Source organism: Callospermophilus lateralis, chromosome 1 (assembly GCF_048772815.1).
Source record: "Callospermophilus lateralis isolate mCalLat2 chromosome 1, mCalLat2.hap1, whole genome shotgun sequence".
NCBI classification, from domain to species: domain Eukaryota; kingdom Metazoa; phylum Chordata; class Mammalia; order Rodentia; family Sciuridae; genus Callospermophilus; species Callospermophilus lateralis.
In genome coordinates, this window is record NC_135305.1 from 23,315,583 (window position 1) to 23,330,646 (window position 15,064).

Below are 15,064 nucleotides of genomic sequence, written 5' to 3' on the forward strand. Positions count from 1 at the left end.
ACGGCCCGGGAGGGCGGGCCTTGGCCCCGAGTGACGGCCTGGAGGCCCAACCGGCGAGAGAACACGGGGCCGGCCTTCCTGCAGCCTCTTCCGCTTGCCGGCAGCGGCGCCTGGGACGGTTGCTGTGGGCCTGGGCGCTGGGAAGTCGTCCAAGATGATTAAAAAATTCGACAAGAAGGACGAAGAGTCTGGTACGCGCGGGGCTTCTGACTCTCAATCTCAGCCTCGGGGGTCCCCTTCCCTCGCTCGCCGCCACCTGCTTTCCGGAACGGCGGGGCTGGGGGCGTGGGCGCCGCCGTGCGAGGGGCCGTCCGCTCCTGCCGGGGGCCTGCCCGTAGCCCCTCCCCCGGGTGCCGGGGCCTCCCCTTGGGCCGCGCGCTCCCGCTTCGGCGCGCGGCGCTGCCTGGGCCTGATGGGCGGCTCCGCCCCGGTCCCTGTCCCCACCCCCGTTCCCGCCCCCGACGGAGCCCCTCCGTTCTGCTTCCCGGAGGGCTCCTGGCGGGGGCTAAGGAGTGCGTGCGCTGCTCTCTGCGGCAGCGTGGGGGTTGCTGGTGGGGTTAGGCTCAGAATGGAAGCGCCCTGTTCTCGGGGCTGGGGTCGACGATGCAGCGTATGCGTATATATGGACTTTGAGGTGTCTGTACCTTCTAATCTTCCTGGGGGGGGGGGGCAACCTGCCCCGTGGGACACTGATAGACTAATGCTCAGGCATCCAAAAGTGACTTGCGTCTTTATACCCGCCTGTGGTCCAAGGCAAACCGGGAATATGCCAAGTCACCTCAAAAAAGAAAAAAATTGTCAGTGTTGATGGCTACTCTCACGTAGTGCGTTAAGAGGGTTGGGGTAGTTAACCTCCACGGCCCCATCCAACTTTTTGTTTATGTAATTCTTTGGAAAATTCTTCCAATTCTGCCTCTCAGTAAATGTTAAAAACACATAAAATAAGGCTTGCTTTTAGGAAAATCAAAAGTTCCCTACCATAATCTCATTAATCTTGGATGTTGTGGAAATGACACGTATTTATAAACATTCATGGGAATAAAAAAGAGGGTAGAGAATGAAGACACTCCTGCAAAAGAGAAGTCCAACCTCTTACACTGTGTCAAATGACAGAACTCGTATCAAAATCAAAATGATTTTATTCAATTTATATACATACTAGTAATGACTATCACTGTAGTAGCCAAGTGAAGTCTCACTTAGGTGAGATTTCTAAAGCATTCAGTACCCTTCTTTAGAAAATAAATATGCAGGATAGCTACTGAAGACATTCTTTTGTTTTATGCTATAGGTAGTGGTTCCAATCCTTTCCAGCATCTGGAGAAGAGTGCTGTCTTACAGGAGGTATGACTTGGAATTACATTGTGCTGCCTCTTTTCTGTTTTAGAATGGTGGGCAGAGAACCTCTGGGATACTAGAGTCAGGACCTCCTAAATAAATATTAAGGAATGTAACTGATTGCAGAGCATATAAACTGGAGGGAGAAGGAAGAGGACTTAACTTGTCACAGAGAATCTAGAGCTGAGAGAAGTGCAAAGACATGCAGGCTCTGCCATGTGTTGGTAATATTAAATAAAATGTGAAAAGAGGTGTTTAGTGCAAGGTTGTTAGAAGAAGTTAGATATTGAGCATTTTGCATTCATATGAGGTAGGTAAAAATTCTGACTCTTTCTTAACAGATAAAGCCCATAAAGTTGTAGTAGACCTTAGGGAATGAATTAGAAAATACAGGCTGGAAAATCAGGGCCATATCTAATAATTTATCAGCTACCATAGTAAACTGAGGACTAGAGACAACTAACATTCTTTGGATATTGTATTTTAAAAGTCTTCATTATTAAAGTTGATTTGTTGTATTCTGATTTAGAAAAAGGTAGAAAATACGCTATATGTAACAGTAATATTTTGCATGTTTCTGTAGGCTCGTATATTCAATGAAACCCCCATCAATCCAAGAAGATGTTTGCATATTCTTACAAAGATTCTTTATTTACTGAACCAGGTAAATTATTTTTATTTTCCTTAGATTTGTGTCCTAGAATAGAAACATATGTGTAACATACAGAAACTACTTTCTGAAAAGTATAATTATTTTTTTAAAAATTCATTTAATTTTAAAATCCAAAATGTTTATTCACCAGAACAATGTGTAAAACTTCTTGAGCAAGGGACTATGAAATCTATTTATTTTTATATTATGAAGTACTTAAACTGGCTTTAAGTATATAGTATATTCTCAACAAATACATTGATTTGAATTTAATAACCACTAGTTAGCACACATTGTTTACATGTATCTAGGGGTCTTTATGTCTCTCTGAAAATATACTGTAAAGTCAGACAAATTTTAGATTTTTTTTGTATAATAGTGATGTTTTAAGGCTTTGATTTTTAATATTCAGATTTATACTTATTATTCTTATTCCACCATTCATTATTAATGTAATATTCAATATTACTACTGAATATCCATATTCAATAATCTGATTATGGGCAAGTAATTTAACCATTGATTGCCTTAATGTCCATTTTTGCAAATTGGCATTATGATAATATCTGTTGTATAGAATTATAATGATTAAGTGAAATATCAAGCAATGGGAATAGTACTGAACCCACAGTAGCATTCAAGAATGATTTTCATTGAGTCACTCAGCAAATATTTATTGCATGCCTACTGTGTCCTATGCACTATTCTAGGCACTAGGGTTATAGTGGGCAAAATAAACAAAAAAAATTGTAGTCATAGAATGTAGATTCTTTTTTTTCTTTTCTTTTCTTTTTTGGTGGTGCTGGGGATTGAACCCAGGACCTTGTGCATGGGAGGCAAGCCTGCTACCAACTGAGCTATATCCCCAGCCCCCAACTTTATTTTATTTATTTATTTATTATTTTTATGTGGTGCTGAGGATTTTTATGTGGTGCTAAGGATTGAACCCAGGGCCTTGCACATGCAAGTGCAAAGTCATATTACTCAGCAATAAAAGAGAATAAAATCATGACATTTGCAGGTAAATGGATGGAGTTAGAGAAGATAATGCTAAGTGAAATTAGCCAATCCCAAAAAACCAAATGCCGAATGTTTTCTTTGATATAAGGAGGCTGATTCATAGTAGAATAGGGAGAGGGAGCTTGGGAGGAATAGAAACTCTACATAGGGCAGAGGGGTTAGAGGGGAAGAGAGGGGGCATGGGGTTATAAATGGTGGTAGACTGTGATGATCATTATTACCCAAAGTACGTGTATGAAGACACGAATTGGTGTGAATATACTTTGTATACAACCAGAAAAAAAAAAAAAGAATGTAGATTCTTCCATTATTATTAATTTTATTATTTATTTACTTTTTTTGCTTCAAACTGTTTAAAAAACATGAACCTTATGATTTTGTTGATCATATGATCAAAATCATAGAGCCTTATGATTTTGTTGATCCCATATATATGTGTGTGTATGTTTGTATTATGTATATAAGTACATTTATACACACACACACACACACACACACACGCATATAATATACTATGTGTATCAGGTAGTTTATATATGATGCTAAGAAAACTTAGCTTCCAATTTGAATTCTGAGAGAATATTTTACCTTTACTGTTTTGTAACTGAAAACCTCATCCAGAGATTTAATGAAGCTATATTTTTTGCAAATGGAGACTGGGCAACAATCATATAGTTTTAAATAAAATATATTTGTTCACAAACAGCATAACCCCTCTTTGACAGCATATTAGAAACATTTAAGCCATAGTCAATTTGGATAAATTTTTGTAGCATACTTTGTGTTCAAATTGGTTAAACCTATTATATAAATAATTTAGAACAAAGTTGATTCAGAGTATCCATATTTTTACATTGGCCAATACCAGTTTTAATGGGGCAATTCATGTTGAAACACTGCATTATCTTGATAAAGAAATTATCAAGCATAGCATAAACACAGCTAACTACATAAACAGGTTTGGGAACATTCATTTTTATCTTTTTTCCTTGTTCTTATTAGAACTTTATGGAAAAATACTTTTCATTTCTACTGGAGTTGACAGAACCATATGTTCTCTGAATTTCAAGTCAAAAAGTAGGTTTAACCAATTTGAACACAAAGTGTGCTACAAAAATTTATCCAAATTGACTATGGCTTAAAAAAGTAGGGATTTAAGGTTTTCTAATAGAACTATAAAGTACATGGGCTTCTAGGTATTCAGTAAATATTTATGACAGAAAGAGGGTAATCTCTTGCTAATGAGCAAGTTGAACACTCTGATTTAAATAATTAAAAATTCTTATTATACTTTGTCTTTTATTCTAAACTTTCACTGGCTTTCAGTTTATAAACCACATGGCTATTTATCCACTTCTTACTTAAAATAATTCAGTATCACACACTTCTAGAATAGTGGTCAAACCTTTTTTACCTTTTTTTTAAAATCAAAACTTTTGTTGTTTTTTTTTTAAATCAAAAGTTATTCTTGGGCTGGGGATGTGGCTCAAGCTATAGTGCGCTCGCCTGGCATGCGTGCGGCCCAGGTTGAATTCTCAGCACCACATACAAAGAAAGATGTTGTGTCCGCCGAAAACTAAAAAATAAATATTAAAATTCTCTCTCTCTCTCTCTCTCTCTTTAAAAAAAAAAAAAGTTATTCTTAACACCCATGGTAAATAGATTGAAAACTAGCTATATTTGATGTGAAATCTGAAGCTCTGAAAAGAGATTGAGCCTAAAATTTTATATAAATTGCTCTTAATGAAGAAATTAAATATTGAAATGGCATTATTTCAGATATTCTGTGTTATGAATGTTTTGAAAATTAGTGACAGTAGGTTATCTTACCCTTATTACTCAATATGATTCCTGGATCAGCAGCCTTTGCATCACTGGGAGCTTGTTACAAATGCAAAATCTCAGCCTTCCCCCTAGGATTCCACTGATTTGGAATCTGCAGTTTTTGGCAAAATCGACAGATAATTTGTTACTTACTTTAAGTTTGTAAAGCTCTGTTCTGAATCATATTTTTAAGGTTTGGGCCAGTGTCTTCAGATCTCTAGCAGCCTTGTAAATCTTATTAATATGACAAATCTGAGTCTGACCCTTTTGGTTGGATCCCAGTTTGCTGCGTTTTCTGGGATTCCTCATAGACAGTTCTTTACAGTTTCATATTTATTATGTTCCTATCATATGTCAGGCATTGTGCTGGGCATTAGATTATAGAAATGTATAAGGTATGATCTCTGCTCTTCGGTAGTATAATAGTAACATTCTATTCTGATTAGTAGCTGTACTTGCCTCTTGGTAAATCCTTCTTGAAGGAAATAAAAACAACTTCTGCTGAAAGCCTAGAGAACACTAATCTAGAACTTTTAAGTGTAGTGTGTGATACTGAATTATTTTAAGTAAGAAGTGGATAAATAGCCATGTGGGTTTATAAATCGAAAGCCAGAAAAACCACCAAGAGGCAGAATGTTTACAAAGAATTTTTTTTTCCTGAAATCTGAATGATTTTTGATAGGAAAATATCCAAAAAAAAAAAATTGTGTGTGTGTGTGTGTGTGTGTGTGTGTTGTGGGTGTGTGTATGTATATGTGTGTTCACACACACACAACACACACACACACATACACACATACATATTTCAGTTTAAATTGTTTTACATTTTACTTAGGGTGAACACTTTGGAACCTTGGAAGCTACAGAAGCCTTCTTTGCAATGACCCGATTGTTTCAATCTAATGATGTAAGTTCTTTTTTATTCTTTTTAATGAAAAAAACTTTTAATTTGTTTTTCCTAAGGAACTTAGAGTGTTCTAAATTAGGGGAGGGTTGCTTGAAATGTTTAAAATTACGGAAAAACTGTCTTTATAAAACTTTTAAATGCTCATTAAAGGACATGTGAAAATGAAGGAATTGAGTTAATGAAAGTATATAGTATTATAGCTATTCCTCCACAGATCTACCCTGCAGTCATAAAAAACAGTTAATATTCAGTTGCTGCCATGACACTGCAAAGGTGGACTGGTATAGAAGTCAGTGTGCATAGCTACCATACCTGTCAGTTCTTAGTCAAGTTTCTGGAGTACTTGAGGTGTTTGGTCAGCAGGGCTTGCAGTAAAGAAGAGCTGACTGTGGAGTAGAGAAGGGGCAGGGGATAGCAAAAGAGAAGAGTGAGACAAACTAATTCTGCCAGCAGTTCTGCATCTGCCTCTCATTACCACAGACCACCCAACCTTCAGAGAGTAATGGCTGCTGCTTTTCTTTTCATGTAATGTGGCACATATCTCTCTTCTGCCCAATTCTAACACAGAAACATACAGAAATGTGATCTAGGATATCTCTCTCTCAGCTATTAGCATAAATTGGCCAATCTTTAAAAAAAATTTTTTCTTTTGTAGTTGTAGATGGACAGAATGCCTTTATTGTATTTATTTTTATGTGGTAGTAAGGATCAAACCCTCTGTCTCATACATGCTCTGCCACTGAGCTACAGCTACAGCCCAAGCTGGCCAGTCTTGCTGTTCTTTTCAAATGTATTGCATATTAGCACAGGCCATGTTTTATGTTCTATCCCCGGGATTTCCTGGGATTTGAGTCTGGTCATGTGTCTAGATTAATGTAAGGTTGTAGGAGTAGGTCCTTAGGTAGATCAGCAGTTCCCTGTAAGGCAAAGGGGGACTAATTTCCTCAGACATGAAATGAAAGAACTGTTTCTGTTGGCAAAGAATGCTTGGCAGAATTTAGGAATTCTAGGTACTCACCTTTATCAGAATCTGTTCATGTGGCCCCATCTCAATTTTCAAGGCCCTCTTGCCAGTCAAGGTGCTAACTTTAACATAAGCTGCTCCTGCAAGAGTTTGAATTAAATTTGCATTGGAATTCAGCTACCTGCAGGATTTGCCTTCCTATTCTGTGGCCACTTGACATTAAGGTAGTTATATAAGATTTTTGATCCCTTATACAGATCTTGAGCTGTGCATTTAAAGCTCTAAGCTTATCCTTTTATTTTCCCCCCAGAAGAGCTTTCCATTATACTAAGGAACAACTAGTTATTTCATTATTTTTATTGAGCAACTTATAATAAAAACTTGTTTTGTGGTGCTGAGAATTGAACCCAAGGCTTGTGCATTCTAGACAAGCACTCTACCACTGACCTACATCCCTAACCCAACAACTTAAATTTTTAGCAACTTATTTTTACTAAAATGTTCTCTGATGTCATCAGCTTACTTTGTCTTTCATAGGTCCTTGCCTGCAGATGGTAATTTAAATATTTTGCCTCTGTATACCTTAGACTACTTGTGTTTTACCACTGGAAACAGAGTCATTAATGCTTTTAATCAAATCAGAGAAATAATCTTAGTTCATAGCAGGTATTGTTTCCCTTTAACCTCTTTCTGTTCCAGAAATTTAGCGTTCCATCAGGGAAGTGAAATCACTAAGAATATTATGGGATTAAGTATTTATTAGAGGCATGAGACTAGAAAATGAGGCATTTCACACTGTTGGAGTGGATCTTAGAGGGTTGCTGTTATAAAAGTCATGGAAGGCTGTTGCCTCTGTGTGGCTCTGATTTTGCAGCTAGGTTTCTGGTGGTAGGCCTGATTGGGTCAGCATAAGTTAATAGGATCAACAAATTGTAGGTCATGGTGGAATGAAAAGAATGGTTGGATCAGGAGTGTTATTTGGGAAGTGAGTTGCTTGGAAATAAAATGGAAAGGGATACTCTCAATGATATAGGTTGTGACAATGGAAGTGAATGATTTTTTTATGGGAGAAAGGACAGGATCATTAAAAGAAGGTCAGGAAATGGAGAAGTCAGAGTTTCAGGGATAAGGTCTGTATGGCTGGTAAGATCACCAATTCTTATTAGAGTGACAGTGAGCAAGGTAATAGTGTGTATGTGTGTGTGTACTTTTTTTTTTTAAAATAAGGAAGTCACCTGGAGTCTATATGTTACCAGACATGATGGTAAAAATGATACATTTAAAGCACAAGCTTTAAATTCAGAGTGTTTTTAGGGAAGGAGGAGATAAGTGAAAGTTGGCACAAATCATTTATTATTCAGGAGAAACACTGGTATACACTGAAGAGAGGCTGAACATTTCTCCATACATGTTTTTTAAGAATTGTAAAAATACTTCTTCCATGACAAGCCTTTAACACTTTGATGAAAACTATGTCTTTGAACTAAAACTATCAGAGTCTAAGTTCAGAACTCTCTGTAAAAGACCCATATAACTGAATTTTTCAGTTTTTCTTTTTTCCCAGGGTGTCAAGGCATCAAGTATTTGTGCTTATGAAATAATAATATTCTCTCTTTTTAAAATACCTTTATTTTGTTTATTTATTTTTATGTGGTGCTGAGGATCAAACCCAGTGCCTCACACCTGCAAGGCAAGTACTCTATTGCTGAGCCACAACCCCAGCCCTGGAAATAATAATATTCTAAATATTTTCTTACCTAGACATTTTGTTAAAAGATTTTTTTTTTTTGATAGGTAAGAATATGTTTAAGACTCTCTCTCTAAATGTTTGTACTAGGAATCCTTACTTTGGAAATTAAAGAAAACATTTCTTTCTGAATAACCTGTTACCTTCTGTAAATAATTTTTCAGCAAACATTGAGGAGAATGTGCTACCTTACCATCAAAGAAATGGCTACCATCTCGGAGGATGTGATAATTGTCACAAGCAGGTATGTGACTACTAGTATCAAAATTTGGATGATATATTTATGAACTATTTTCTGTTCTCCTTTGTTGACTTTTCCTTTTTCTTTACTGTAAGGAAGCCTAAAAGAATATTGTGTTTTAAAGCATTCTTTTCAAAAAATGCAGCTATCAGCATGTAAAAACCACCCCTCATAAATAAATCTTAGAGTAATGCCAATAGAATTTATTACCTTAAAAATGTTCATAAAATATATAAATAGCACTGAGAAGTAAATGAGACACTAAAATAAAATATTTAAAGAACTCAAAATATATAAAGAACTCTTATTCTTAAAAATAATATCAAGTGATAATTCGTAAAATAGCTAGTGTAAAGGATCTTAATATCTTTAATAGTCACAAATTTTTAGTGACCAAAAAAATGTACATTAAAAATTCAACAATTAGTTAAATATTTTTACTCATCAAATTGACAAAAAAAATCAAAAAGGCAACATTTAGTAAGAGAGACTGCTATTCTTGTATACAGAAGGTAAAGTAATGAATTGATTCAGGTTTTCTACAAAGCAGTTCGGTAGCATTTATTGAATGACTAAAAAGATTTTATTCCCTTGGCTCAGTAATACCACATCTCTGCAACTATCATCAGAAAATGATTAGAGGTAGCAAAACTGATATACAATAGTGTATGTTGCAGCACTGTTTACAGTAGCAAAAAGGATAACTTATGTGTCTTATCATTGATAAAATGATTTAACCATGTTATAATCATTCTGTGAAATATTTTTAAGTTTTTGAAAATATTTTTAATACATCTTTAATGATACAGAAAAGTCCTTGCTAAATTTAGTGCTGAGAGTTGGATTCAATCTATGTATTCCATATAGTCTCACTAAAAATATTTTATGTATGCATATAAAAATCATGGATGGAGGGCTGGGGATATGGCTCAAGGGGTAGCGCGCTCTCCTGGCATGCGTGCGGCCCGGGTTCGATCCTCAGCACCACATACAAACAAAGATGTTGTGTCTGCCGGAAACTAAAAAGTAAATATTAAAAATTCTCTCTCTCTCCCTCTCACTCTCTCTTTAAAAAAAAAAAAAAAAAATCATGGATGGAAGTGTAGTGATATGTTACCAGTAGGTTATCTCTGGTTTGGGGATTGCGGCTAACAGTCTGTTTTTTCTCCCAAGCTTTTGATAATTTCAAAATGTCTTAGAATGACCATGTACAATTTATAGTTCTAAAATGTATGATAAATGCTATTTTTAAAAGTTGTCTTTTTAATTATTAATTATAACTTATTTAACTGGATATGGTTTTTGGACAACAAAATACATTTTTGGAGGAGGGTGCTTGTATTTAACCAGCAGTATATAGTTTCAATTAGGAAAGATTTTAGCTGAAGTCAGGAAAGCAGATGTAAACAGTGATTTAAAACAAGATGAGAGTTTATTTTTCCTCATATAACCATGAGTCTGGAGGCACAGACTAGCTGGTGTTGGTTCAGTCATTCAACAGTGGCAGGGCTGGTGTCTCTTGAGTTCTTTTGGATATGTTCCATTATTGCAAAATAGATGCCTGAATTACTGGCAGTGTACCACACTCAAGGCAGGAGGGCTACTGGGAAGTGGGCCAGGGAGTGCCAGCACCATCTGCCTCTTTATCAGGAATGCAATTGCTTTTCCCAAGGCAATTTTTAGATTTCATTTGGCACAACTGTGTTATATGACTATCCTTAGGAGGCCAGGAAAGTGAGTATTTAGCTTTTATAGCCCAAGTATTAGGGGCAGGCAAGGGAGAAGGGATTGCAAATGGGTGTTGGATTAGTCAGCTAACAGTGTCTGGTGCAAGTAAGAAACAGAAAACAGTTATATTGCTAGATTCACTAAATATTTGGAAAGTTTAATTAGTCACCTGCTTTTTGCTTATTTCTTTTAGTCATTAGTACTTCTCTGAGTGTTACTAGACTACCTTGAATTATGGTTTACTTCTAGTTCATTTTAAGTGGTTACTAGATATGTAGGTAGAATAATTGTCCTGTAAGGGCAGGGATCCTTAAAAATGGAGGTGGGAGGCAGAAGAAGAGGTTCAGTAAAGAGAGTGATGATGGAAGTAGGTCAAAGAGATGCCATTGTTGCTGGAGTTGAAAACAGAAGAAAGGGGCCATGAGCCAAAGAGTATGGGTGACCTCTAGAAGCTGAAATAAAAAATGGATTTACCCTGTTTTAGTCCATTTTCTATTGTTTAAAGAAAATGCCTGAAGCTGGGTACTTTAGAAAGATTGGTTTATTTAGTTTATGTTTTAGAGGCTGAAAGTTTAAGATCTGCTAGTCCCATCCATTTGACTTCTGGCAAGGGTCACATGGTTAATGACATCACAGTGCCAGGAGTATGTGCAGAAGAAATCATGTGGTGAGACAGGAAGCCAGAAGGATTCAGAGCCAGGCTTCTTCTTTTTATAACAACTCATTCTTTCAAGAACTGATTGGGTTCTGAGAGAACTACATTAGTTCCATCTGAAGGTAGTGCCCCCAGTGACCTAACCTACTTTCTACTAGGTCCTAATTCTGGAAGGTTTCACCACCTCAACATTACTACTGGGTACTAATCTGCCAGCACATGAATTCTTGGGGAACACATTCAAACCATAATAACCCCTATAGTCTCCAGGAACGAATGCAGCCCTGTAGATATTTTGATTTTAAACAAGTGAGACTTACTTTGGACTTTTTAACTCCTACAAATATAAGATAAATAAATGAATATTATCTTATAAGATAAAGAAATGAATATTATCTTATTATTCTTATAAATGAATATTATCTTAAACCTTTAAGTTTGTGGTATTTTGCAGCCATAGAAAATTAATGCAAGCCAGGTATGGTGGTACACACCTGTACTTCCAGCTTGGGGAGGCTAAGGCAGGCAGATTATGAGTCTAAAGTCAGCCTCAGCAATGGCGAGGCACTAAGCAACTCAGTGAGACCCTGTCTCTAAATAAAATACAGAATAAGTCTGGGGATGTTGCTCATTGCCCCTGGTTGAGTGCCTCTGGGTTCAATCCCTGATATATATATATATATATATATATATATATATATATATATATATATATATATATATATATATATAAAAATAAATAAATAAATAAAAAGCTAATGCAAATTTTGGGACCTGGAAGAGGGGTGGTACCATAAAAAGTACCTAAAAATATGGAAGTAGCTTTGGAGTTAGACAATGAGAACAGGCTAGAAGCATTTTGGGGAGATGGTAGAACAATCCCAGATTGTTAACAAAAATATGGATGTTAATGGCTATACCAGATTCAAAAAGTAATGAGTGGGATAGAGAGATCAACATTTTAGAGATGACCTAAATCATTGTGAACAGAATTTGTAGAAATATGGACACTGCAGATGCTGCTGGGGTGACTCAGAAAAATGAGGAAGTGTTGGAAACTGGAAAAAAGGGGACTCCTATTATTATAGAGACAGAAAGCTTAGCAGAATTCTCTCCTGAGATTATGTTGGAAGCAGGACTTATAAGCAGTGAACTTGACTATTTACCAGGGTTCCAAGCAAAGTGTCGAAGAAGCACTTGGTTTATTTTTGCTGCTCTTAGTAAAATTTTAAAGTAGAGAAGTAAACTGAGAGGAGATTAAAGAAAAAAGATTTAGGACTTCATAATTTTGGAAATTCGCAGTCTACCCAAAAGGCAAAGGTGTTTAAATCAAAAGATTCACAGCCAGGAAAGTGTACTTTTAGAGGAAGAGCTAAAGGAGTTACCGCACAACCTTTTGCTGGAACCTCAGATCAAAAGGTCAGAGTAGTCACTCACACAGAACACTTAAGAGATCAAGGATGAGACTCATAGATTCCCTTAGCATCTAAGCAGAAGCCGAAAATAGAGATGGGATTATCTAGGCAAGATCTGTAAAGGAGCCTCTTGTGTAATGGAGTGAGTCTCTGTACTTTTATGGTAGACCCACAAGGTTCTTGAGAATCTTATGCCAGCAGAAATTCTATCAGCTTGGACACGAAGTGAAAGAGGATGAAGTGAAAGAAAGTTGTCAACAGCCCAGAATTCTCCAGGCAGGAAATAGGCTACTAGAACTACTCAGCTTTGAATACATGCAGTCCACCCTTTATGAAAAAGGAATGGTGGTGACTCCAAGGGCAGATGTACAAGCCTATGGGGTGGCTGTGAGAACTCTGTGGAGTTCTGCCCAGGCAGAATCTTATTCCTGTTTGCCTGGCTGGATTTTAAAATAGGAACCAGTGACTTTTTTCTTTCTATTTTGTCTGTTTCTGAATGGGAATAATTCATAATGCTATCTTATAGCATTCTCACACTGTATTTTGGGAGCAGGCAACTTGTATGATTTTACCGGTCCAGAGATGAAGAGGAATGTTGCTTTAGGATGGCTTATATCAAGAATCTCACTGTTGGGGGCTGGGGATGTGGCTCAAGCAGTAGCGCGCTCGCCTGGCATGCGTATGGCCTGGGTTCGATCCTTAGCACCACATACAAAAAACAAAGATGTTGTGTCTGCCGAAAACTAAAAAATAAATATGAAAAAATACTCTCTCTCTTAAAAAAAAAAAAAAAAAAAAAGAATTTCACTGTTATGGTCCCCTAAAGAATCATGTGTTAAAGGCTTGGTCCCCAGTGTAGCAGTGTTTAAAGGTGAGGATTTGGGGAAGTGATTGGATCATGGGGGCTCTGACTTCATCTAAAATAGATTAACCCATTCAGGGATTCATATTTGATTGTAGCGCCTAGTTAGAGGAAATTCTTATTGGGTGGTGGGGCTAGAGGAAATAGGCCACTGGGGTACTTTTGAATCAGTGAGATTTTGGACTTTGAATTCATGCTGCAGTGTGTTAAAATTTGGGGAGATTTTGGGGTTGGGAGAGTGTATTTTTGCATGTGAAATGAATACAGGGCTAATGACACAATGATTTTTAGCCCAGTGAGATGTTGGACTTTTATTCTACAGAACTGTAAAATAATAAATTTATGTTGTTTAAGTCCCTAGCTATGGTAATTTGTCATAAAAGGAATACAAGACTAATATTGTAGATGACCATTCTGTATACATAGACAGCTGTGTTTTATTGCAAGAAACTATAGAGATTAAGGAAACGAGAAGGCAGATGTTTCATAAAAGAGAATATTTGAATAGACAATAAGCACATGAAAATGTTCTCAACATTATTATCCCAGAAAATATAAATAAAACCCTTAATGAAATATCATACTATATTGACTAGAATGGATAAAATAAAAAGGCTTAACAATAACAAAATCAAAAAAGTCTGCTCTAGTACAGAGTATTACGTAGATCAGTTGAAACTCACAAATTGTAGATGGGAAAGAGGCTTGGTCTAACTACCTTAGAAAAGGTTTGGCAGTTTCTTATAAACACATACTCACCCTGTGACAAGTAATACCATTTCTAGGTATTTACACAAAGGAAATGAAAACATAGCCACAAAAAAAGACTGTATAAGAATTTCTGATCACTTGTGATAGACCTCTGTGTTATTGGGAATCAAAGGTTCTACTGCTTATTGTTCCACTAGAGCTTGGGAGATAGAGATTGAAGGAGAATAAGTTTATTCAAAACCAGTCTTGGGGAAGATAGAGGCTTTTCTGTCCCAAATCTCCATCTTTAGGGAGCTCATAAATTCAAACAGCTTTTATAAGAGAAGGGGGTACAGTGGAACAAAAGGCAGAAAATGTACATATTTACACAGAACGTATCACAATTCCTTTTTCTTAACCTTTGTGGGTGCCACTTGGGCTTTGGGTGTAGTTTCTTAGCTTTCATTGAGATGGAGAAAATACAAACCAGAAAGTTGGGGAGAATACATTTTAGAGCATTTAATTTCAAAGGGGCTCTGTTATATAAACTTCAAACCACCCAAATGTTCATCTGTGGAGGAATGGATAAATGCATTGTGGTATACTCATGCAGTGGACTTTTACACAGTAATGAAAGAGAACAAATTCCTTATTCAGGCAACAACATGGATAACCTTCTCAAACATTGTGTTGGAATAAGAGAAAAACACATATGAATACAACCTAGATGATATAGATTAGAATAACCTAAATTCATCTGTGATGATAGAAACCAAAAGTCTGGTGGGTTAGAGGAAATAGTCTAGAAAAAGAATGAAGGGGACTTTCTGAGGTGATGAAAACGTTCAGTAATTTATTTTAGATGGAGGTTATATGGGTAATCACAATTGCCAAAACTCATTTAACAACATATGTCTGTTTTTATTGTATGTAAATTATAACTCAGTTAAAAAAATAACTTGAAGAGATTTAGTTAGTGCCTTAAGAACTGAAAGAACGCTCAAGGCTTGCCATCAGAGAA

At 36.6% G+C, this 15,064-nt stretch overlaps 1 protein-coding gene across 1 annotated transcript in view; it reads left to right on the forward strand.

Moving 5' to 3' along the window:
• Positions 1-91: 91 nt before the first annotated feature.
• The window catches only part of Copg2 (coat protein complex I subunit gamma 2), a 133,553-nt gene continuing 118,580 nt past the window's right edge, over positions 92-15,064 (forward strand). The window contains exons 1-5 of the mRNA XM_076833159.1: positions 92-191; positions 1,292-1,344; positions 1,922-2,002; positions 5,670-5,741; positions 8,617-8,696. Coding sequence (XP_076689274.1) covers positions 155-191; positions 1,292-1,344; positions 1,922-2,002; positions 5,670-5,741; positions 8,617-8,696 — 323 coding nt within the window. The 5' untranslated portion in view covers positions 92-154. The remainder of the gene's footprint in view (positions 192-1,291; positions 1,345-1,921; positions 2,003-5,669; positions 5,742-8,616; positions 8,697-15,064) is intronic.